Source organism: Vitis vinifera, chromosome 11, assembly GCF_030704535.1.
Source record: "Vitis vinifera cultivar Pinot Noir 40024 chromosome 11, ASM3070453v1".
Classification (NCBI taxonomy): Eukaryota; Viridiplantae; Streptophyta; class Magnoliopsida; order Vitales; family Vitaceae; genus Vitis; species Vitis vinifera.
The window spans coordinates 8,522,084-8,546,660 of record NC_081815.1 but is presented as its reverse complement, the minus strand read 5'-3'; the positions used below and the strand labels follow the sequence as shown (position 1 = coordinate 8,546,660).

General features: G+C 35.7%; 2 protein-coding genes across 3 annotated transcripts; one reads left to right on the top strand and one right to left on the bottom strand.

The window, feature by feature from the left end:
• Positions 1-1,344: 1,344 nt before the first annotated feature.
• On the bottom strand, positions 1,345-19,681 carry LOC100243384 (translation initiation factor IF3-4, chloroplastic). 2 transcript variants are annotated; one of them, XM_002276948.4, is made up of 9 exons: positions 19,142-19,681; positions 18,996-19,035; positions 18,717-18,776; positions 14,807-14,859; positions 12,802-12,857; positions 12,669-12,702; positions 5,164-5,236; positions 4,959-5,051; positions 1,345-1,795 (listed from the first exon to the last, which is right to left on the bottom strand). In XM_002276948.4, exons 1-9 carry the CDS (start codon positions 19,405-19,407, stop codon positions 1,652-1,654), a joined length of 819 nt encoding a protein of 272 aa, XP_002276984.1. In that variant the 5' UTR covers positions 19,408-19,681; the 3' UTR covers positions 1,345-1,651. The 2 variants fall into 2 exon arrangements, with proteins under 2 accessions (XP_002276984.1, XP_010656621.1); XM_010658319.3 differs by lacking the exon at positions 18,717-18,776 and having other exon boundaries at positions 19,142-19,505.
• Positions 19,682-20,077: 396 nt separating this feature from the next.
• On the top strand, positions 20,078-22,235 carry LOC100265708 (heat shock 70 kDa protein). Its single transcript, XM_002277014.4, has one exon. The coding sequence runs from the start codon at positions 20,078-20,080 to the stop codon at positions 22,046-22,048; it is 1,971 nt and encodes a 656-aa protein (XP_002277050.1). The 3' UTR covers positions 22,049-22,235.
• Positions 22,236-24,577: the final 2,342 nt, after the last annotated feature.

Below are 24,577 nucleotides of genomic sequence, written 5' to 3'. Positions count from 1 at the left end.
ATTATTAAGTCCTTAAAGGCCACAAACCCTTCCTTGTATACTGTTGATTTTGCACATTTACATCTCATTTTTGAAGGTATGGATTTAAAAAAAGATGGAAAAATATTCAAATTCAAATTTGTTTCATTATTTATTTTCCTTCTTTTTCTCAAGGTTTGGGTGCAAGCTGAAATCCCCAACTTAACATGGGGTCCAATGGCAAGCCTTTGATATGATTTGAACTAGAATCCAATGATAAAAAACACCCATCTAACCATCTAAGAAAAAGATCAACTAATGGCATGTGCAATTTTCAGGAGCATGCTGGAATAGATGGCAATCGTTGATTCCACTTCATGGTAAAATTAAACATTCATCACCAAACCTCTTGTCTCTGGGTCCACTCCAAACGTAGGCAGAGAGACCTAACACTGTTGGAAGCTTAAATGCAGAGACCAGAGGAGGGTCTACCATCTCCCAACAACAACACTTAGTATGGTATACAACCATTGCTTTCACTGTTTCAGTGGTTAAGTGAATAGGAAAAAAGAATGGAATGTGTGAGAGAATAAAAGGATGCTTGGGATACAAGAACTTAAAAAAGAAGTCAGTCTCATATCGTTAGGTTGGTAAGTTGGAGGCTCACCATCATCTAGATGAACCAGCCCTTTTCTGCTTATAAACGACTTCACCAGTTCACTATATAACAAGCCAAACTCCTCAAAACATGTACATTCGCATCAGATCAGCAACACAGGGCTGGGTGTTTGCAGAAACATATTCGGAATTTGGAAAATGAAAGAGTCATCACCATGTATGCAGATAGACACATAACAGTACATCACCTTCTATACAAGAAACAGCCATCTGCATTCAATTGCACCTTGGCACAGCAAAGGAAAATAATGAGTTCCCTATCTGCTTCTCCAGCTATAAAGTAGCATTTCGAGGAATTTTTTGATCTATCCTATTTATCAACTGTATTTTCTCGGAACGTTTGTTGGGCAAAGTGTAGAAGTTACTCTTCAACTAAAATGACTTTTAGAGGGAGGGTAGATCCCCATGTCATTTTCTGGAATCCTGAAACTGATCTTACACCTGCAATGAAATAGACTAATTTCGACTATCACAAAATGGAAATTTAACATCCAATTGGCAGCAGAACTCCCTCCCATATGATCTCTACTTGACCAGAACTTCAGAACCATCCTAAAAAATTGGGTCCTAGTTCAAAAGGGGAGACGGATACAATTTATGTACAAATGTTTCTGATCCACAACTGGGAAGCTGATTACAAAACCAGAAATATTTTATTTTCATGTACAGATATCATGCAAAATTGGATGGATATAAACACAACTAATATTGTCAAAATTACTGCATCCATGAAATCTAACCATAGATCCATACAAACTCTCACTTCTCTACATCTTAGTTGTTTTGAACTAGGGGAAATTTGATTTCTTTGAGTAGGTATGCCTATCAAATTTTACGAGTATCTGAACTACAGAGGCTGCTGCTCCAGTTATATCAAATAAAAATGATTGTATTCTCATACAGGCCTTGTAATGCTTTACAGACTTTGCAAGGTCCGCATTCTGGTTGAAGAATATAACTGAAGATTACTGGCGGACACTCTATTGCCACCTCACATAGAACTTTTGGGCGCATCTCACACACCAGCTGAGATTTCAGTTGCTGCTGACTTTTCCGTTTTCTTGGATGATTCTTGACCTTTCTGAAGAAGGGCTTTGTTTGGAACCAAAACAATAAAAATGTTCCTGACACTGAAGTTTTTGCTCTCCTCAGTCGCAAGCTGCCAAACATAGCATCCAAACAAGAAAAATGGAAGGAGAAAAATGAGTGTAGAACCAAAACAAGCGACTGTAATCAAGGTCAAGTAAAACTAAACACAAAAGCAGAATTAAACACGTCTTGTAGAATTTTTAAAAGAAAGGAAATCTTAGATAAAATAATGATGCACAAACCAAGACGGCAGCCCCAATGCTCCCCTTGGACAATTTTCAGAAACCAAACTTGGAGTTCAAGCAGCAAAGGAATAGAGTTACACATTTAATCAAACATGCTAATGTTAATTGATTTACAGACAGTATTTGCACATGCTATAGAAATTGAATGTTAATTTCAGTTTACATTTTCTTTTTCTTCTCATATGCAAGAAAATTTTATAGAAGTCACCAGAATGGGTAAACTACTACCACCTCACATCAGCACACACAAAGCAATCTAAGAAACATCTCATTTATCTTCAAAACTGGGAATTCCTCATCTTCAAACTACATCCATTCTTCTCCTTCCAAACAATCCACATCAAGTATGTTGAAACCACATTCCAAAGCTTCTCTTTCTCCTATCAACAGAGCAAACATTGTACAAGGAAATAACTTCATCAATCCAAACAAAGCATCACCTCTTTACAATGAATAACACAAACACCAAGTCCCACAATCCACTAGATATATTGCAACAAAGGAGAAGGTAGGTTGATTCTTATCCATCATTTTTACACATACAAAACCAACTTGAAAGAACTTATACTCTCTTTCAGTTGATCCATTAGTTTGATCCTCCCCTTGATAAACATAAAAGCCACCAGTGAAGGTGTCTGCATACCCAGTATCTCCTTCCTAGGAGATTGCCTCGCTCTATTCCCTAATTTAGCCTCAAAATATGACTTTACAGGGGGAAAACCCACCTTTGTACACTTTCCACCTAACAGAATCATCCTCTCTCCATCCTCTTTGAACTCCCCATATGTCTTGCATGAATGTTTCTGCCAGCTTCTCTCTTTAATTTTTCACTCTAAGTAGTTTAGAGCTACTTTGTCGGCAGTACAGTACAAGACAGCAGAATTCCTTTTCAACTCCCAAAGCCACACCACAAAAGACTTCGATGTTGCATCTTTTCCCCATTGCCAACCTAAAAATCCACAAATCTAGAGAATCCTCCCCACTCCTTGTGCCCTTCAAGAAATTCACCCCATTGTTTTTTTGGTTGCGTTTGAACAAGTCTAGGCCTTGTTTTAAAATATGGATTTTTTCTATTTATTTATTTGTTTATTTGATAGGCATGAGATTTCTTTTATAAGAAACAATTCATTTCATATAACAAGAAGGACAAGGCATCCTTCAAAAGTGTACAAAATCAGATCAAAAAGGAAAAAATAGGCTCCAAAAGAGAGAAGCCAAACAAGCTGCACAGCTGAGGAAGACATCCTTCCATGGGCATGCTATTTCAAATTTAATGAAATGACTGTATCTTACAAATATTTATGGTCAAATATCCATTATGACTTCCTTTCTTTCTTTCTTTCTTTCTTCCTTTCTTCATTCTTCATTATTTATTTTGTCAGGCAAAGAAAGTACATAATAAACAAACACAACATATATACAAGGACACCTAAACCTCAAACAAGGAATAAAAATGAATGCAAAACATCCACAAAAACATCTCAACCAAACCCCAATTCATTGATAAATCTAACAACCTCGTCACAAGAGACAGATACGACAATGAGACCTTCAACTTTACCAATATAGAATTCAGAAAGAAATCTTCCAGACCAATAGTGACCGCTTTACCCCTTCAAATATTCTATCATTCTACTACTCTCAGAAACACCACAAAATACTCTAAGGATCCACTTTCCCTACTTTCCATTTGCACTTCCCCTTGAAAATAGTGTCCCAACTCAAAATTTTCACCTTTGCTGAGATGAGAACTACCCATGAGATACCAAAGCAGCAAATATGATGCCCATAAGTTACAAGCCACGTCATAAAGAGTTAGGTGGTGGTTAGCTGACTCCTCTGCTTGCATGCACATGCAATGCCAAATTGCCAATAGTAAGGATCTTCCAAGCAGCCTCCTGCACAAGGAGCACTGCCTTTGAAGGTGCAAAGGATTCCAAAATATCCCTCACCAGGGAGGTGGAAACACTCAGAAGGCCTGGGAAAAGCACTGAAATTGATATAGCTGCTCTTAGTAACATTCTAAACTAACCTATCCTCCTGTCCTCAGTGACCATAAACTCCCAACAGCAAGAAAGAAATTACTCCACCATCTCAAGCTCCCAATCAAGGAAATGTCTGGAGAAACTTGGCTCCCACAATCTCAAGACCAATTATGTAGCCTTTGAAGGTCCCCGCACCAAATATTAGTCCAAAATTCCATGCTGCATTCCAGGGGATAACTTGTGTGCTTAAACGCAACAAAAAACAATATGAATGATTCAATTTTCATGGCATGACAAATATGATATTGGTCACTAACATTACCAGTGAGATCAGCTGCAATGAATATTGACACAAAAATAGATGCACTACTCGACCATTAGAGGGAGAAAAGTTATTTTTCCCTCTTTTGTCATTTGATTCTGATAGGGATTATAGGAGCTAAAATTGCCAAGTGCATGCTTCCAGTTCTGCAGATTCTGTGCATGCCTTAACGAAAGAGATAGACCCAAGCACACTGGAGGTACAAGATGATTCTGTAGCGGAGTGTTGACCAAGGCTTAGCAGGTTGAGTGGTAACCAAATGCAAACCTTAGATCCATGTCTGTTTCTCAAAGAACTATTTCTTTCTTGAATAGAATTCCTCTCTAAAAGAATATTGAACCTTTTTTATCTAGCATATTAAATTTACAGTTCAAGCTAAAATCATATTTAATTTCCAAGAAACACTACACAGAACTTTTTTTATTCCAAGAGTTGAGACTTTCACATTCAATTCCTCTCACCAACTAAAGCATCAGCATGCTCTCATTTATTCTGTGAGTGTCAGTAGCCCTCACAAAGAAAAAGACATTTAGTAGAAATGTTAGGTAAAAGAAACATTTTCCATAATTTTGAGTCAAGATTTCAAATTTTCCATACAATGTTATTTTCTCTTTATTATGTGGGATTTTCAAAATGTATTATATAATTCATTCAGAGGAAAACATTGTAAACTATGAATACCTCTCCTACATCATTCTGAAAACGTCTGATAAGCTCAATAGCAATATTCCTGAACTCATTTTCACGGCCCTTCAAGTTCACTATAATCTTGACCTACAGGAATTGATGAGAAAATCAATGCAGTAAAATCAAAATTGAAATAGATACTATATGCAGTTGTATGTATGATTATATATATTGATATGATGAGGAAGTTCCAAGCAACCTTGTCACCATCTTGCAGAAACTTTCTTGCAGCTTTCAAACGCACAGAATAATCATGTGAATCAATGTTATAACTGTCAAAAACATCAACAAAAATAGTTATGATGGTAAACAAATATAAAAAGAAGCAACAATCTATTTATATACTTCAACTTTTGACTAAGTCCAGCAAATAAAACTTTTTAATGGAAAACATTGAAACTTGCAATTAAATACAGACAGATGGATAAGTGAGAACGAAGGAGGGAGAATAACTTAAAAAATAATGCTTATTATTGTAAATGAGTTTTGGATTATATTATTCTATTTTATTTTGATACAAGTTTTGGTATGCATTATGCTAAATAATAGGTTATGCTTAATTTAATTTCAATTCTTGGTAACAAAAACTAGAGAGCGTGATTGTTAGTTTGGGAATAAATCCTACTAAGTAATAACCCAACCCTATTTATTACTCCTTCAGATTTCTAAGTGATAGAAAATTTTAGAAATGGGTAATTTCTGTCAGAAATTTTCGTTGATGTAATGTTGGTGGTTTAGTAAAATGAGAAGATTTTACTATTGCATTAGAATCTTATAATTATCTAGAGAATTTATTACTTATAGTTATTTATTTCTGTTAAATGGGACTTTGTGTCCTTTTCATACTTCCCATCATAAAAAATTTGTTTGATGTTCAAATTTCATGATGTTGGTGCAATGAACTCCTGATAGATCAAAGCATTCACCCCAGTCCTAGATATTCAGTTCGCTATTTTTTGCTAGACACAAGAATAGCAGTGTAGAAGTGCTGTCAAAATAAAAGCTCTATAGAGATTCTCTATGTGATTTAACACGCATATAAAGTTGCTCTTTAGTTTTTCTCCAAGCATGGACCTCAAAATGATTTTATTTTTATTTTAATTTCTATTTCAAATAAGCTTTGTTATTTAAAAAGGAGGAAGAAGAAGAAGAAGAAGAAGCTGTATTTCCAATTTTCTATTAATTATTAAAGTAAACTGACCTCATTGAAAAAAAGAAATGTGTAGTTATAGAAATACTTTTTGTTACTTAATTCCAGAAGATAATTCATCTAAACTTTTGTCTTAAATCAAGCAGTAGATCTAGTTTTCAGATGCATACAACTTGAGAAAAATCTATTTAAAATGAAATAAAAAAGAATTGAACACTAGTCCATGTTCTATTTACAATAAAATTTCATCACTATTACATGTTTTGCAATTTAATGTTACCACATTTGTAGAGTTTGCCATTTTTGTAACCTCTAGTGAAGAGCTTCTTTGGTTAAAGAAGAGGTTTCCATTTAATGTGGAAAAAAAAAATCATTTTTTATAGGCATAAAAAAAAAATCTAATTCAAATTGTGAACCTCATGTAGCTTTTCCATAAAAGCACCCCATTCAAAACTTTTACTAAAAAAAATTTAGGGCTAAACTCTTTCACTTCAATTTGTAATGTGTAATCAAATGCATTCTAAAGCTTTTTAACAGTCCAAAGGGCTTTAAGATAGCAAAAGAGTATCTCAAACGGAGCCAATGTCTATTAACCTAGACTATTCCGTTTCTGAAAGAGCAGTGTCCAGTGTTTTCATTTTTCTTTTTCTTTTTCCTAATTAAAAGTAATGTTCTAACTGTAAATCAAAATTTGTAGGGCAAATTTGGCATAAAGAAGTTAATGCATACAATTCAAGTGAAGAATAATTTAAATGTGAACCTTTAAGCAGTTCAAAAGATTAAAGTCAAGGCTAGAGAACTCCCTTATCTAAATCCCTTGTTCTACCACCTTGAAAATAGTAGAAATGTAATGACTTGCTCCCAACCATGTAGATATTGTCTACTTTGGGCCTAAGGGGCCTTCATAGCTTTAAAACGTGTTTACAAGGTTAAGAGAAGTTTGTACATATATAACACCAAGAACTTTTTTCTATACCTAATGTGGGAAATCATAATCATCCTCTATGCAAACACAACGTCCTCGTTGTGTTCTATAAGATTGTGAGTTCAAACAGACATATACCCTTACGAGAACAAACAAACTCCTACATTAGGGTCAGGGATAACAATCACTTGAGTCCAGGAACTTTTTCTCCTATCTAATGTGAGATATCACAATCATCCCCCATGCAAACACCCCTTACATAGGATTGTTGAACTAAATAGATAGACATCCCTTACAAGGCCAAACAAACACCTATACAAGAGTTAAGGATTGGCTTTGATGTCATATGTAACGACTCGCTCCTAACTGTGTAGATATTCTCCATTATGAGACTAAAGGGTCTTCACGACTTTAAATGTGTCTATAAGGTTAAGAGGAGGTCATATACATATAGCATCAAAAACTTTTTCCCCTATCCAATGTAAGATATCACAAGAAACGGAAGCACCTGAGATAGGATATAAAGGAATCTTTAAACAAATTATAGATGGTCTTAGCGAGGTTCACCTTAGGAGTCTAAAATCTCACAAAACAAAATTGTCGTACAATTAAGAAATAAATTTTTTCTATTGTATTATACATCATGAAATTCCAAGATGATCTCTTGAATAAGAAAGTTTTTTAAAGAGTAGACTGCAAAAGTGACAAAGAGGTTCTAAAAAATGATGTAAACAATTTAGCATCAAAACAAATTTTTGTCAAATGGCAAGCTTTACTAGCAATCTTTGATTTTGACATAGTTGAAGGAGAAACAAATTGTTTGCCAAATTTCCTAACTCGTAAATTTTTGTATGGCTCCAAAGAGGCCAACAAAGCCTCCTTATGAAAGAAAAGAAGAATATTCCTCTAAGGGTAAAATGCCTTCAAAAACATAGGAGCATCCATATGTAGTATATTAGCAAAGCTTTGTCTAAGAGATAATTTTAATCCTAGCCTTCTCTCAAAAAATAGGAAATTTTATGAAGCTATTTTAACAAAATTGGATCTATTGATTTGAATCATCATTAATATAAACAAAATATTGTTTTTTGAAAATTTATAATACTTAAAGTATTATTCGCCTTATAATGGGGTTTTGATCTAAGGAAACTTAGGTTTTTTAAAGACAAAAGTGTTTTTCTAAAAGCCTTTAATTTCCATCATTATATTCAAGCTTGGATCACTTTTTATATTATCAGAATGATGAGCTAACTCAGTTGGTTTATCTAATTTCAAATACCAAATAAGGTCATAAATTTTCCAAATTGGTTTTTCAATTAGGGATTAACTAATGAAAGTTTCCCAAATAAGTTGACAAGTCTTTTAGACAATTTTATTTGAAAAATGCGGGTGTAATACTCCTAGAAGATGATGTCTTCCTTCATTTCACAACACTTATGAAATCCCATGGATAGTTAAATGGGAGTATACCTCCATGTCAGCCATGACAAATACGCCAAGGTGCCTAAACTCTAAAGGAAAATATCAATCAGACTGTGGCCCAAATTTATATATGAATATCTTGACCCTCCTGTCTTTACATAGTCATTATCTAACATAAGCTCAGACTAAATGGCTCATCTTCGATCACTATGGATGAAGATATACTTTCTTTAATAGAAGAAAAGGATAAAGGTTTATCCAATGAAGAGCTTAAAGAAAAATTGCTAACTACTTTGTCTGATACTCAAGCCACATCTAGATCTACAATAAATCTAGATGGCATCTATGGCAAAGATTTTTCACAAGTTCTTGACAATTTAAAAGAATCGTTAAAACAAAATTTGCTTTTATTATAATTCACATGGCTCCAATTGGTTCACATGGTATTGATAGGAAATAGAATCTAAAGGACAGCTATGGCAATACTTGCTTTCAAGGAAATTCATTTGTATTCACATGAAGATGGATGATTCCATCGAAGCATTATTGCTCATCCAAGACACGACAAAGTTCATGTGATTTTTCTATAATCTTATCTTCTTTATAGTGAGCCTCATTAATTATCATATCCATTTGTATAAGGAAGGGTTAGTTGTGGTAAAGGGCATCATTCTCTTGTCAAAGCCTTTCAAAAGTTTGAAGAGAGAGTTTTGTTTGTGAACTCCTAATGTGAAAGGAAGTTTCTTAGTGTGAACTTGTAACCACTTTCTCCAAGTGTAAATGTAAGATATCTCTTCCTATTATCTCTTTTTAACTTCAACTGCATATATGTTTATTTAGATTATATTTTGAATTTAATGATATCTATAATTGGAGTGGTAGAAAAGATGAGTATTATGACTAAATGATGATATTTACAACAACACTTCAAATATGAGATTTCTTTAAGCATTAAATTTTAGTAGTATATCACGAAAGCATCTTAAATGACATAATTTCCACCCAAGTACCTAATTTAATAAAAAGAGATATCTTTACCTTCACACTAGGCGAAAGTAGCAACAAGTTCACACCAAGAAACTTCCTTTCACACTAAGAGTTCACACTCAAATACTCTCTTCAAACTTTTGAAACGCTTTGAAGATAACTAAGAGAACAATGCCCTTTACAACAACCAACCTTCCTTATATGGAAGGGATACAATAACTAAAGGGGCAAAGAAGATAATCTAATAGAAAAATCACATGAATTTTGTCATGTTCTGGATGAGTAGTAATGCTCTAGTGGTTGATGTGGAGGCATACTCCTATTTGACTATCCACAGGATTTCATAAAGGGTTCTGAAGTAAAGGAAGACATCATCTTCTAAGAGTATTACGCCCTCAAAATTTCCTAAAAGGTTTAACTTCTTTTGAAAAAATATCATTAGTGAATCCCTAATTGAAAATCAAATCTTTAAACCAATTTGAAAAATTTATGACCTTATTTGGTATTTGAAATTAAATAAGCCAATTATGAGCTAGTGTATCATCTAATAATATAAAAAACGATCCCCAACCTGCCTATTGGAGCACCTATGGTTCTTAAGGTTGTTGATGCCAAGAAAGATAAACAAAAAAAGATTCTTTCTCCTCTAATTGCGAAGGGTACTGCTTACTACAAATTCAAGTGAAATGGTTGGTTATCCTAGCTTCTCTGTCTTTTTCATTCTTTTTGAATCTCTATCTCTTTGCGGCTACAAAATTAGCATTTTAACCTTATTTCCAAGTTTGCCTTACCATTGGCACAATAATCATAACTACTTATGGTTACGGAACGGCAAGCTTTGAAGCCAACTCAATCTCGTGCTGGTATGGTACTCGCTTGTTCAAACTCTTTTTTGGTAAGAAAGCTATAATAGAAGAAATGGAGACTCTAAAGAAGAATGACACTTGGGAACTAATCACCTTACCAAGAGGCAAATGTACGATTGGCTGCTAAAGGATTAAAATGATCCCTTAGATAAAGCTCTACTAACTTCATCAGTATTCTTATGACTGCTCATCTTCAATAATAACCACAAATTTGCTCATTGTTTCTACATATAAAACTTCCTATGTTGTAGAGAGCATTTTAGCCTTAAGAGGAATATTCTTCTTTTCTTTCATAAGGAGACTTTGCTAGCCTCTCTGAAGCCCCACAAAAATTCACAAATTAGGAAATTTGGCAAACAATTTGTTTCTACTTTAATATGTTCTATGTCAAAATCAAAGATTGACAGCAAGGTTTTCCATTTTGTAAAAATTTATTTTGAAGCCAAATTTTTTACATCTTTTTCTATAACTTTTTTGGCACTTTTGCAATCCACTTTTCAAAGAAATTTCTTATTTAGGAGATTTAGGAGATCATCTTGGACTTTCATGATGCATAACACAATAAAAAGAATTTTTTTTCTTAATTGTATCATAATTTTGTTGTGTGTCATTTTTACACTCCTTAGGTGAATCTCACTAAAACCTCTTTTCCATCTATAATTTGTTCAAGGATTCCTCCATATCCCATCTCAGTTGCACTCGTTTCTATTTTTGAGGTGGTAGGATGAGAAATGTTTACATGAGAGTTCTCTAGCCTTGACTTCAATCTTCTAAACTACCCTAATACACTTTTCATCTCACTTGAGAGGATTTTTCTCTAATCTTTGAAAAGAGGTTGGATGTCAAAAGTTGTGTCTTTGTAGAAGTCTACAATATAATTAAGACTTCCTAGAAACCTCTACAATTGCCTTTTATCTCTTTGTATCATCAAGAAATTTCTTTGCAAATTCAATAGCCTTATCAATAGGAACTATTAAGCCTTGGACAATATTATATCCTAGGAAACAAACTTGTTTGAAAAAACTTTATTTTCTTAGCGAAAGGAATAAATCCTTTTCTATTAATAATTTTGAGGTTTCCAACATCGATCTAGTGTTTTTGAGAAGATTAAACATAGGCAATATAGATGATAAAATCCATATAATGATTAAAGATTTACAAAAAGCGCACTAAAGTACACAAGTTGTTTACAACAGGTGCCAAAAGGCACAAACCAAAAGGAGGGCACTAAAAAAAACTCTCCCCGCCCTCCTTAGAAAGACAACAACCAATCTACAAAATTGATTAAAGACATAGAACATCCCTTTATAAGCAATTTCACCGACAATAAAAGATTACCAAAAAAGAATTTTTCAACGAAAGATTCGTTTGCTCTACATTATCTAAAGACCTTCAATTTCGTTTCTCCACAGCATCCAAAAAATGCATAAAGGAGCTTCTCTCCCAACCTTAGGCCTTCTGCACACAAAGGTTTCCATGCCAAAATAAGAGATTCCCTTTTACTATGGAAGGTTAGACCTAATAAACACCAAGCAAAGCAAAGAGGAGCTGCCATAAGACCTTTGTCTTGCAACAATGGAGGAGAATATGATCAATAGACTTCTTCAACTTTACACAAAAAAAAAGAAAAATCTATTAGCAAAAGGCCACTCTCTCCTTTGTGGGGAAGGATAATGATGTTAGACCAACTCAAAGGGTAAGGATAGACAATGCCAAATAGATGCCATATGTATAAAGAAGAAAAATAAACGGTTGATGACATCCTCCTTCACTACTTGAAAGCAGTCATCTTGTGGCAACTGATTTATGCTCTATTTGTATAGAGTAGGCAACGCACTCCTTAGTCAAGAATGGCCTCCTAAGCTAGCATGGAGTCTTCATTGGGAGAAAGAGAAAAGCGACTCCCTTACGCCTATTCTAGATCATATGGAATGAGATAAATAAGAGAGCATTTGAGAATGGTGAAAAAGTGGATCAAGATATCAAACAATTATTTTTTCTAATTTTTTAGAGAGGATGAGTGTACATATGAGATTTTTTTTGTCCATGATGGACTTCATTGATTGGTTGAGCTCTATGAAGTAATGTGGGAATTGTTTTTGCGTATCCCTCCACTTAGATTGGCCTTTTGGCGACTTTGTTTACATTTTTTATACTTTAATACACTCTTTTGTTAGCCATTGTTGACATAATGAATATTTGTCTATCAAAGTATTATTTATCAAATTGTAAATATAGAAACGCCAACATTTCACGGTAACTAAAGTCATCAATCACTAAACCAACATGCAGGAAATCAAAGCTAAATAGATTGAATTGTAAAACAAAATTAAAAATAAGAGCAGGTACTTTACCCCATTTTGAGCTCCTTTAAATCCATGCGATTGGCTAAGAGTCAAGAACACACTCTGGTCAACTTTTCACAGTACTTAAATGCTCATATCAATAAGAGAAATAACAGAAAACTAAAACATATAAGACAATCACCAGCACTTTTCTTCTGCTGTCCTCTTTTCTTCTTTTGCAGTTCATATCTATACTTACTGTTAGAGAAGTAAAACCATATATTACCACGCATTTTGGAAACAAATCACAAGGAAATACCAATAAAATTAAAAATAACATATAGAAGCATATGAGTATATGGAAGACACTAATTCAAACACCAATACTTTTTTACAGGAAAATTATGATAAGTGTAATAATATAAATATATTTGAAAAATGTCATTATCCTTTCATTTTTTTTTTTATCTAAAAAAATGGAAACACATTTTATTTCATATAAAGAGGCCAGTCACTCAAAATTAGATTTATAGCCTTTTAGTAGACAATAAAAAATTTTATTTTCTAAGTATAAAATTTCATATAATCAAATAATAACTAACTAACTTATGGATATTACCTAGAAAATAAGTCACAAATTCATTGCCCTTCTCAAAGAACCTCATCTTGTTCAAATACCTTCAACCCAATTTCCAATACCATATGGCACTTCAAATTATTGTTCACTTCAACTTAATCTAAATTGTTGAGTTGAAATTTTTTATTTTCTCTTAAAACTAATAGAGCTTAGTGTTTCCCTGCTATTTTTAATCTTATTACTGAAAAATACAATTTACAATTTTAATGGCTTTTTAAGTAAAGAATAAAGAGTTTCAAGAAATATAAATTTAAAATAATTTTATTATATTTTTTTCTTTTTCATTGCAATTAAACAAGAAAATACTAGATTATTTTTTATTATTTTAATAGTTTTTGCAATTGAAACGGTATAGATTAGGTTAAGATATCTTTTAAATTTATAAAGATCATAAGATAAGAGTACTTTATTCATTATCTTAAATAACAGTAATTAGTCTCCTTAAATGAAATAAAACCTATATTAATCTGTTTGGATTGAAAAAAAAAAAATAGTCATAGTTTTTCAAATATTTTGATACTACTACATCTTACCCTAATTTTTCCTTTTTCACATTGGTTCCATCCTAGTGGAAAAATTGAAACTTTTTCCATTCTATGCAAAATAAATTCAAATCAACCTTAATGTCCTCATCAAACATTAAGAAAATTAAAAGATTTAAACAAAAAGAAAATTTTAGTTTTTTTTTTTTTTTTTTTTTAATCTTAGGTAAAGTTTAGTCCCTATTGGCCTTGAACATGAAACCTCCCAAAAACCATCCCATCGCTTTATCACTTGAACCAAGCCTCAACGGCAAGTTTAGTAATAATTATACTAGATAGCATTTAAAAGAAGTAATATGGTTCAAATTAAAGGTTTACCTGAGACAGGAGAGAAGCAAAAAAGAACAAAAAATCTTGGTGGTTAAAGTAGTCATGATAGCTAGTGATTTAATAGAAGATACACCCACTGAGTGTTAAACCTTTGCTACAAATGACATTAAAATTAACAATAAAAGCAGCATACAGATAACACCATGTTTAGAGATACTAATACAGAACAGAAAAGTTCATAACAAAGTAAATTGAAATTTTGACGACATCAAACAAAACCACTATATCCTCTCCTTGTAAACCTGAAACCTTCGATTTCTAGGAATTAAAAAAAAAATGTGCACTGAAAAATAATCAAACATTAGAATTATCTGATTAATCCTGAATAAAAAAACTACTCGAATTTATAATATAAAAAATTAACACTTTTCATTCCTTTTTGAACTGATAAATTGACTTTGCTTCTACGGTATGTCAAATAAGAATTCTTCAGGAACACTCAATCACTCATCATGTACAAATGATACACATGCAGGGTTACCAGTTTGTCATTCATTGCTCTAAAATTTGATCAATGTCCTAGAGAACTACAAACCATGATGACTTGGACATGCACTTAACGTCCATTGTTTGAGAAAATTTTGATGCAACAAAAAAAAGGGTGGCAGTGGAGGCAAGGGAAATATTATGGCAGGAGCAAAATTTTCCCATCTATCATATAAGCAGTGCAGAACCAAAGATATCAAAATGCATCATACTTGTAATCCATTATTCTGACAACAGGAGGATCTGCATCCGGAGATAATACTACCTGCATAAATCGAAATTAAAAAACAAATGAGTTTCCAAGTAAAAAATAGCATTTTTTTAATTAAAAGTAGAGAAAAGAAAAAGAACACAGAACAAAAAGGCAAACAAGACAACGGAGATCTTAGCTTAAAAAGCTCCAAGCAAAAGGCAAGAGTTCCTTGATATTCTTAAAGTAAAAGTAAACTATTGCGCAATTCTTGTGGAGAATATCAGTCAAGGTGATGAGAAAGGACATCATAGGAATTACTGAACTTGGATAGAGAGAAATCACAAAAATTTGCACATGCAGATTGTTGAACTACCAATTTTCCTGAAACCTTAAACTTGCAAAATTTAAGTCCACAATATATATCATGTTTTTTAACACCCTCCCTCATGTATAGCCCCATAACCATAAGCAGAGAGACACACAGACCATAACAAAACAACCACAATCAGCCTCTTTTGGGCTTAACAAATTGGGAAAAGAAATATCAACCACAATCAGGCTTAATAAATTGGGAAAAGAAATTGTAAAAGGTAGAGGTTATGGGTTTTTTTAGAGACTTTCATGAGAGGGGAAGATTTGTAAAGTCTTTGAATGCTACTTTCCTGGTTTTAGTCCCTAAGAAGGGAGGTGTAGGAGACCTGAAAGATTTTAGGCCGATTAGCCTTGTGGGCAGCCTCTATAAGTTGCTGGCCAAGGTGTTGGCTAATAAAATTTAAAAGGTAATGGGCAAAGTGATTTCGGAGTCCCAAAATGTCTTTGTGGAGGGTAGACAAATTTTAGACACAGTATTGATTGCAAATGAGGCTGTGGACTCAAGGTTGAAAAGCAATGAAGAAGGTGTGTTGTGCAAGTTGGATATAGAGAAGGCATATGATCATGTCAATTTGGAAGTTCTTGATTGCAGTGCTTAGAAAGATGGGTTTTGGGGAGAAATTGATAAATAGGATAGAATGGTGCATCTCTACTGTGAAATTTTTTGTTTTAATAAATGGTTCTCCTTCCGATTTTTTCCAAAGTTCGAGGGGATTGAGACAAGGAGATCTCCTCTCCCCTTATTTGTTCGTGATAGCCATGGAGGTGTTTAGTTGTTTATTGAGGAGGGCTATTAGTGGGGGCTACTTATTTGGTTGGAGGGTGAGAGGCAAGAGTGGTGAGAGGATTCTAATCTTGCACTTGTTATTTGCTGATGATACATTGGTGTTTTGTGAGGCGTCTCAAGACCAGATGACTTATCTAAGTTGGCTTCTCATGTGGTTTCAGGCTTGCTCAAGTTTGAGAATCAATTTGGAGAAGAGCGAGTTAATTCCGGTGGGCAGGGTGCATGATATAGAGGACTTGGCCTTGAAGTTGGGGTGTAAAATGGGTGGTCTCCCTTCCTGCTATTTGGGTTTGCCTTTGGGGGGCCCCTTCAAATCAATGGTTGTGTGGGATGGAGTTGAAGAGAGATTTCGAAAAAGGCTAGCAATGTGGAAAAGACAGTATATCTCAAAAGGAGGGAGACTCACTCTAATCTGAAGCACTTTATCTAACATGCCTATCTATTTCATGTCTCTTTTTTACATGCCAAGAAAAGTGAGGTTGAGATTGCAGAAGATTCAGAGGGATTTTCTTTAGGGTGGTGGAGCTCTTGTACAGAAACCGCATTTTGTTACGTGGAACATGGTTTGCTTGGTAAAAAGGAAAGGTGGTTTGGGTGTGAGAAATCTAGCTTTAATGAATATAGCTCTCTTAAGTAAGTGGAATTGGCGGTTTCCCCATGAAAGAGAGACTTTTTGGAAGTAAGTCATCAGTCACAAGTATGGTGAAGAGGATGGGGGTTGGCGCTCCCGTGCAATGAGTGAGAGGTATGGTGTGAGATTGTGGAAATCAATTAGGAAGGTGTGGATTTATTTAAGTGGTATGTTGGCCTACCAAGTGGGTAAGAGAGTGAGTTTCTGGATGGACAAGTGGTGTGGAGATGAGTCACTTTGTGAGTCATTCCCTTCCTTATTTTCCATTTCTTTGTCTAAAGAAGCTTGGGTATCGGATATTTGGAACCCTGATGGTGATGGGGTGGTTGGACCCCTCTTTTCTCAAGGGCATTTAATGATTGGGAGGTAGAGTTGTTGGAGCGTTTTTTGCAAAAGATCCAAGCATTTAAGGTGCAAAGGAAGGTGGAAGATAGAGTGATTTGGACAGCTTCGAGGTGTGGCACCTTTACAGTCAAGTCTCTTTATTCTATTTTGGAGCCCGGAGATTCTTCTTTGTTCCCTAGTGGTAGTATTTGGAGGGCGAGTGTGCCTCCTAAGGTGGCTTTCTTTGCTTGGGAGGCTTCTTGGGGTAAAGTATTAACTTTGGACCAACTTCAAAGGAGGGGACACTCGTTGGCAAATAGGTGTTTTTTATGTCTCTCTAAAGTAGAGGTGGATCACCTTTTACTTCATTGTGCAAAGACTCGGGTTCTATGGAATCTTCTTTTCTCCCTCTTTGGTGTGGCCTAGATTCTCTCTTGTTCAATGAAGGAAACTCTTCTTGGGTAGCATGGGGCTTTTGTAGGGAAAGCTCGTAAAAAGGCTTGGCAAATGGCCCCCTTATGAATATTTTGGGCAGTCTGGAAGGAAATGAATATGTTAGCATTAGGTAATGAGGAGCTTTCGCTCCAAAGATTGAAAAATTCTTTTGTATGTAATCTTTGGTCTTGAGTTAGGGTGTCTATAGTTTTGAGCCCTTCTTCACTTGTAAGCTTCATTGATTGGTTAAGTTCTAAGTAAGGGCAGGTAATGTTTTTTGTTTCTATCCCCTTTGGTTTGAGCCTTTGGGCATCTTTTGTATACTCCATGTATACTTTGAAGGCACTGCTTTTGGTGCTTCCTCTTTTCTTTATATACATCTTTTTTACCTATCAAAAAAAATGGGAAAAGAAATATCATGCACCGAGGCTTTAACACATGACTTCCTCCAAACAATGCTTTAATACCATGTTGAACTACCAATTTTCCTAAAAGCTTAAACTTCTAAGACTTGGATCCACAATTGCAATCATGCTCTTTAACACAGCTGAATGCAAGGAATTGTAATAAAGTGTTGAACAACCAATTTTCCTAAAAACTTAAACTTGTAGGATTCAGGCTCACAATGTATATTATGCACTCTAACATAAAGACTTTGTTGATTGAGTATATTATATATTTGAAGTAAAAGGACAACAACTTCACAATCTAATAATGAAACTAGTCACAGCATTCTGGTGCACTTGTGATAAAAATGATTCACGCAAGCAATATGCTCTAGGGATCACATCTTAACATTGTCTGATTTATGCACACAACTGATATCACAAATTGGTGAGTAGTCTGTTTCTCAACACTTTTTTCTTTCTAGGTTTCCAACTAATCTTTCTAACCTCAGGCTCCAACCGAAAAAATAATTTATGATGAAGCCAAACTAAAACCCAAGGTACTGTAGCAACCTCAAACAGCCTCAAATCCAAAACTAAACATGGATTTATAACTGAATTGAAATAGCAATATATATATATATATATATATATATATATAGATAGAGAGAGAGAGAGAGAAAGAGATTCAACAAATTCAAGAACTTTGTTAATTGCTCATCAAGGATACAGAACATAAAAAACTAGAATATTAAAATCCTGACATTTATCCCCATGGAAAAGAGGGAAACAATTTGAAAGAGTAATGCATCAGAGAACATCAAAACGCAATTTTTTAGAGGGAGGGAGGGAGAGAGATAGACTCAAAAGAAGTACACTGGTAGAAACTAGTTGAATCCATTCATTGCACATACAAATAAAACCAACTATTAGGCACACAATGCAACCACACATCTTGAACTAGAACTTGAAATATTCACTGAAAAAGACAAACCAGATCAAGTTCAGCGTCTTCAGCCATTTGAATTGCCTGGCTTTTAGACACCACTCCCACCTACAAGAAAAAAAACAAACTATGTTCGTCTACTGAATATACAGTCACAAATCCCCATTTGATTACTGAGCAAACCGAGAAAAAGAAAATCCAATTCAAATCTTTATTTCATGTTGTTTTTATTTTAAAAAATGAAAATATATATATATATATATATATAGTTTTCATACATTTTAGCAGCAAAAAAACCCAAGGGAAAATGAGAACAGACGTACTAACCATATTCTGCTGCTCGTCAATAAGCCTTACGGAAGCCGACCTATTCAAAACCAAACAACCACAAAAACAAGAAAGCACTTTAGAACCAATTCAATTAAGTCGATCCACAGTTAGTTTTGATTGAATTAAGACCAATAATCATACACCTGATGGAGGAGACATCCAAAGCTTGATCATCATCGGAATCTCTCTGCCTCGATCGCCATGCATCTCCGGAGGAGCGGTAGCCACCATATCGAGCGGTGACGGAGCGATGGAGAGAGGAGGAGAAAGAGCGGCATTTGGAGAAGGTAGGGCTACAGAGGCGGACACCGAAGAGCTGTGAGTCCAAGGAGAAATAGAGAGGAGACGACGTCGTCTTGGTTCGAAAAATGAAGGGTTTGAAGGGAATGCCACTGGTTAGCCCAGCCATGGCGTTGCGCAGAGACTGAAGCTAACACATCAAAGCTCAACCTTATCCGCAGACGCCCCTCTCTCTCCTTAGTCCTTTCTACTCTCTGCTCCACCATGGGCCCATTCTTCAGCTGGATCAATATGGGCCAATATGGGCCACGAAAGATATTAAGTCGGATTGAATCTCTGTCCAGGCCCAAAATCCGTCAGGTAATGCTGGAAAGAAGTGTGTAGAAGCCTCTTGTCGCATGCACTAGCCACGTGTAAATGGAGCCGTCGCTTAGCTGACACCTCAACGCTGACTATTCCCATGTAGAAACGACACCGTTTAACACATCTCCCCAAACTACCCTCTCCAACTATGGCCAAAATGGTGAAGTGACACAGTAAATTTAACGTAATTGAGGGGTGTTTCGAACAAAGGCATCCAGAAGCAGAAAGAAGCTCTCCAGAACTCTCTACTCCTCTCTTGACAGTGTGCCCTGTTTTTCTTAAAACGTACGTGTTGGTTCGTAGGCTTCGCTCAACAGCTCTCGAAAGTTCTCAATTTTTCATCAAAAACGCCTATAAAACTATCTCTTTCCGCTGATTACTGCATAGAAAAATTGAAAGCGATCAAAAATCAGTTTTGAAAGGCGCTCATTCAAGTGTACTCTTTCTGATAATTGTGAGTTTCTTGAGATTCATCGATGGCTGCTTCCAAGGCTGAGGGGAAGGCGATTGGCATCGACTTGGGCACCACCTACAGCTGCGTGGGTGTATGGCTACACGACCGAGTCGAGATCATCCCCAACGATCAAGGTAACAGGACTACTCCCTCTTACGTTGCTTTCACCGATACAGAGCGTTTGATCGGGGATGCGGCGAAGAATCAAGTGGCTTTGAATCCTAATAACACAGTCTTCGACGCCAAGCGACTTATTGGGAGGAGGTTTTCCGACCCATCAGTGCAGGGCGACATGAAGCTCTGGCCGTTCAAGGTGGTTCCGGGTCCAGGCGACAAGCCCTTTATTGTTGTTCAGTACAAAGGTGAGGAGAAGAAGTTCACAGCGGAGGAGATTTCGTCGATGGTGCTGGTGAAGATGAGGGAGACAGCGGAAGCGTTCTTGGGGCACAGTGTGAACAACGCCGTGGTTACGGTGCCGGCCTACTTCAACGATTCTCAGAGGCAGGCAACCAAGGACGCTGGAGCTATTGCGGGGCTGAACGTGATGAGAATCATCAACGAGCCTACTGCTGCAGCAATTGCTTATGGGTTGGACAAGAAGGCGTCGCGAAAGGGTGAGCAGAATGTGCTTATCTTCGATCTTGGTGGCGGAACGTTTGATGTTTCTCTGCTGACGATTGAGGAGGGCATATTCGAGGTGAAGGCCACAGCTGGAGATACCCATCTGGGTGGTGAGGATTTTGATAACAGACTCGTGAATCACTTCGTTTCGGAGTTCAGAAGGAAGCATAAGAAGGACATCGGCGGCAATGCAAGGGCTCTGAGGAGGTTGAGGACTGCTTGCGAAAGGGCCAAGAGGACTCTGTCTTCCACCACGCAGACCACAATCGAAATTGATTCTCTGTACGAGGGGACTGATTTCTACGCAACCATCACGAGAGCGAGGTTCGAGGAACTGTGCATGGATTTGTTCAGGAAGTGTATGGAGCCGGTGGAGAAGTGCCTCCGCGACGCTAAGATCGACAAGGGCCAAGTCCATGAGGTGGTCCTCGTCGGTGGGTCGACCAGAATTCCCAAAGTTCAGCAGCTCTTGCAGGACTTCTTCAACGGCAAAGAGCTCTGCAAGAGCATCAACCCCGATGAAGCCGTTGCGTACGGAGCCGCTGTTCAAGCTGCTATTCTGAGCGGTGAAGGCAACGAGAAAGTACAAGATCTGCTACTTCTAGATGTCACGCCTCTCAGTCTCGGCCTCGAAACCGCTGGCGGAGTCATGACCGTGTTGATTCCTCGCAACACCACCATTCCCACGAAGAAAGAGCAGATCTTCTCCACATACTCCGACAACCAGCCTGGAGTTCTGATCCAAGTGTACGAAGGCGAGCGAGCTCGAACCAAGGACAACAACCTTCTAGGCAAATTTGAACTAACCGGAATCCCGCCGGCGCCGAGAGGTGTGCCCCAGATCAATGTCTGCTTCGATATAGATGCCAATGGCATTTTGAACGTGTCGGCAGAAGACAAAACCGCCGGAGTGAAGAACAAGATCACCATCACCAACGACAAGGGAAGACTGAGTAAGGAAGAGATTGAGAAGCTGGTGAAAGACGCGGAGCAATACAAGGCTGAGGATGAGGAAGTAAAGAGGAAGGTGGAGGCGAAGAACTCGCTGGAGAATTACGCCTACAACATGAGGAACACCGTGAAGGACGAGAAGATCGCCGGGAAGTTGAGTGGGCCCGACAAGCAGGCGATAGAGAAGGCGGTGGAGGACACGATAGGGTGGCTGGAGGGGAACCAGCTGGCAGAGGTGGAAGAGTTTGAGGACAAGTTGAAGGAGCTGGAGGGCATCTGCAATCCCATAATCGCGAAAATGTATCAGGGTAGTGGTGGAGATGCGTCCATGGGCGGTGCCGGTGACATGCCTGGTGCGGGCTACGGGGGCTCCACCGGCTCAGGCGGCGGTGCAGGGCCCAAGATTGAAGAGGTTGATTAAATCTCTCAATTGTAGAGAGGTGTGGAAGGTTTAATTTGGGTTTCTCTGTTTTGTTTTCCACCTGCAGTGTTTGGGTGGGGGGGTCTATATGCTCTGTTTTCTGGTTTGATATTACTAAGAACATATGTAAATAGGGCCTTGTAATAGGGTTTAATTAAATGAGTGAGTTAATTTCCCTTTCAATTCATAGCTGCTTTCCCTTCCTTCTTTAAATATGTTTATTACTGTAATTCGAGATGTTTGGATACTGGATCCCCATCACTCCTGTTAGTGAATTCATGGTGGATTGTTGATCACAGGGGGCTTGGCAGGTGAAATTTTAAAGGAATAACTTTCCTACCCAAGTGATAAACTTGGGCGTCATTGTCATCCCCTGCAAATTGCTAGCTTTTCCTCCATCATCACTTCTACCGACTCATATTATAGTATAGCATGTACCTATACCACATTACCTTCTTGTGTGAAGGTGATGAAAGGAAAAGCATTTTTTTCCCTGTCCCGTTCCCCTCTCGTGCTCCAAAATTCCAATTCCTGCGAAACGAGTTGAGGGAGAATTCTGGGGGCCTTTCTTCGGAGGCAACCAACCAATGCAAAACGCTTATAAGGTAGAGGATGGATTCCCTCCCTAAAGAAGGAATGGTTTAGCATTCTATGTCTTTTTCAAGGACGGGTGTCCTGTGGGAAGAATAAATGATAAATGGCTAACCTTCATAAGTATATATGGTAACTGTATAGGTAGATCACATTTTAATTTATCCTTATTCCATGTATTGTATCTCGTGAGCATTCTGTTTTACAAAAAAGAACATCAAATCTCTATAATCCCATTGTTCTATCCTAGAGGTAAATCATCATCCACTTCACTATTAGGATAAAATCTTTAAAAAACATAATATGATGTAACACATTTGAAGTCTATTATTTATTTAATTAAGTTTAATTACATTTTAATTTATCCTTATTTCATGTATTGTATCCCATGAGCATTCTGTCTTGCAAGAAGGAATATCAAATCTCTATAATTCCATCGTTGTATCTTAGAGGTAGATCGTCATCCACTTTATTGCTAAGATAGAACCCTTAAAAACATAGCATAATGTAACAAATTTGGAGTTTATGATTTATTTAATAAAGTTTTAATTGCATTTTAATTTATCCTTATTTCATGTATTGTACCTTATGAGCATTATGTTTTTCATCTCCTTCATTGTATATGACTTGGGTGCATTAGGAGATGCAAGGAAAATCTAGTTATGAATTTTTTGCAAGTAAATGATTTATTCATAGTCAATTCATGGACTTAAACAATTTATTAGATGTTATATTAGACTACCTTCTAATTGGAAGGATGGTTGGTCTTGGTCATTAGAATGAATTTCTCATAGTGGGTGCACTAATATATATAGTTACACATTTGACAAGACTTACATTATATCATAACATAAGACCATTAGATAATTATAACTTCATTAAGCTGCTATGTTATAGTGTCTCTCAACCTTGAGAGAGATACTAAGTTTGTGCTAAAGTTAACAATGGATTGGACCTACGAGTAAGATCCTAAAGTAATCAAATATTCCCTATGGATTGGATCACTATTGATGGAAGTCGGTAGCAACAAGTATTTTCAATAGAAACACCATCATATCTCATGTGATTAAGACAACATGTCCCCTTGAGTGATGTTAAGGAAATGTGTTCAGGAAAATTATGGTTATAGTAGTTCCTTAAGTGGAACTTGACATAGCTCATTATGAACTAAGATATGTTAATTGATCACACATAGAAGGATCTAGAACTCTCAAGGATTGTAAAAGTAATCTTGAGAGATTGATAGATTTCACTTTATTATATTACAAATATCAATTCATGGGGAGATTGTATACAACAAATAGTAGGTCGCAGATTTAAGTACTTAATGTCTTGTTATTATTTTCATAAACTACGTTTGATTGGCAAAATAGGATAAAATAAGATTTGTATATCCTATGATATCATATCCCATTGGAAATCATGTACATATCCTAAGATATGATTTCCAATGGGATATGGTATCTTTAGATATACATTTTCTATATATATAATATTTTAAAATTACATATCCAATGGGATATGCTATATTATATTATATTTATATTTAGTTTGCAAAATTAATAAAAAAAAATAATATGAATTATATATTCTTTTTCCACATTTAAAATAAAAATTATATCACATTCAAATATTTTTTATTTAAAAAAAATGAAATTTCATTTTTGTTTAACAATATTTATGATTAAAATATTTAAACTTTACAAATAAATTTTTTTATTTTAAATTGTTTAATATATAAAAATAATATATATATATCTTATATTAATATTATTTTATAAATATTTTTTTTAGTTTTTCTTTTTTAATCGTAAATTTAATTTATAGTAAAAATATTTATTTTATAAAATGAATATATTAAAAATAAAAATAAAAATTGATAAAAATAAATAAATTTTTGATACATGGGATATGTATATCTCATATCTTCCCATGGAT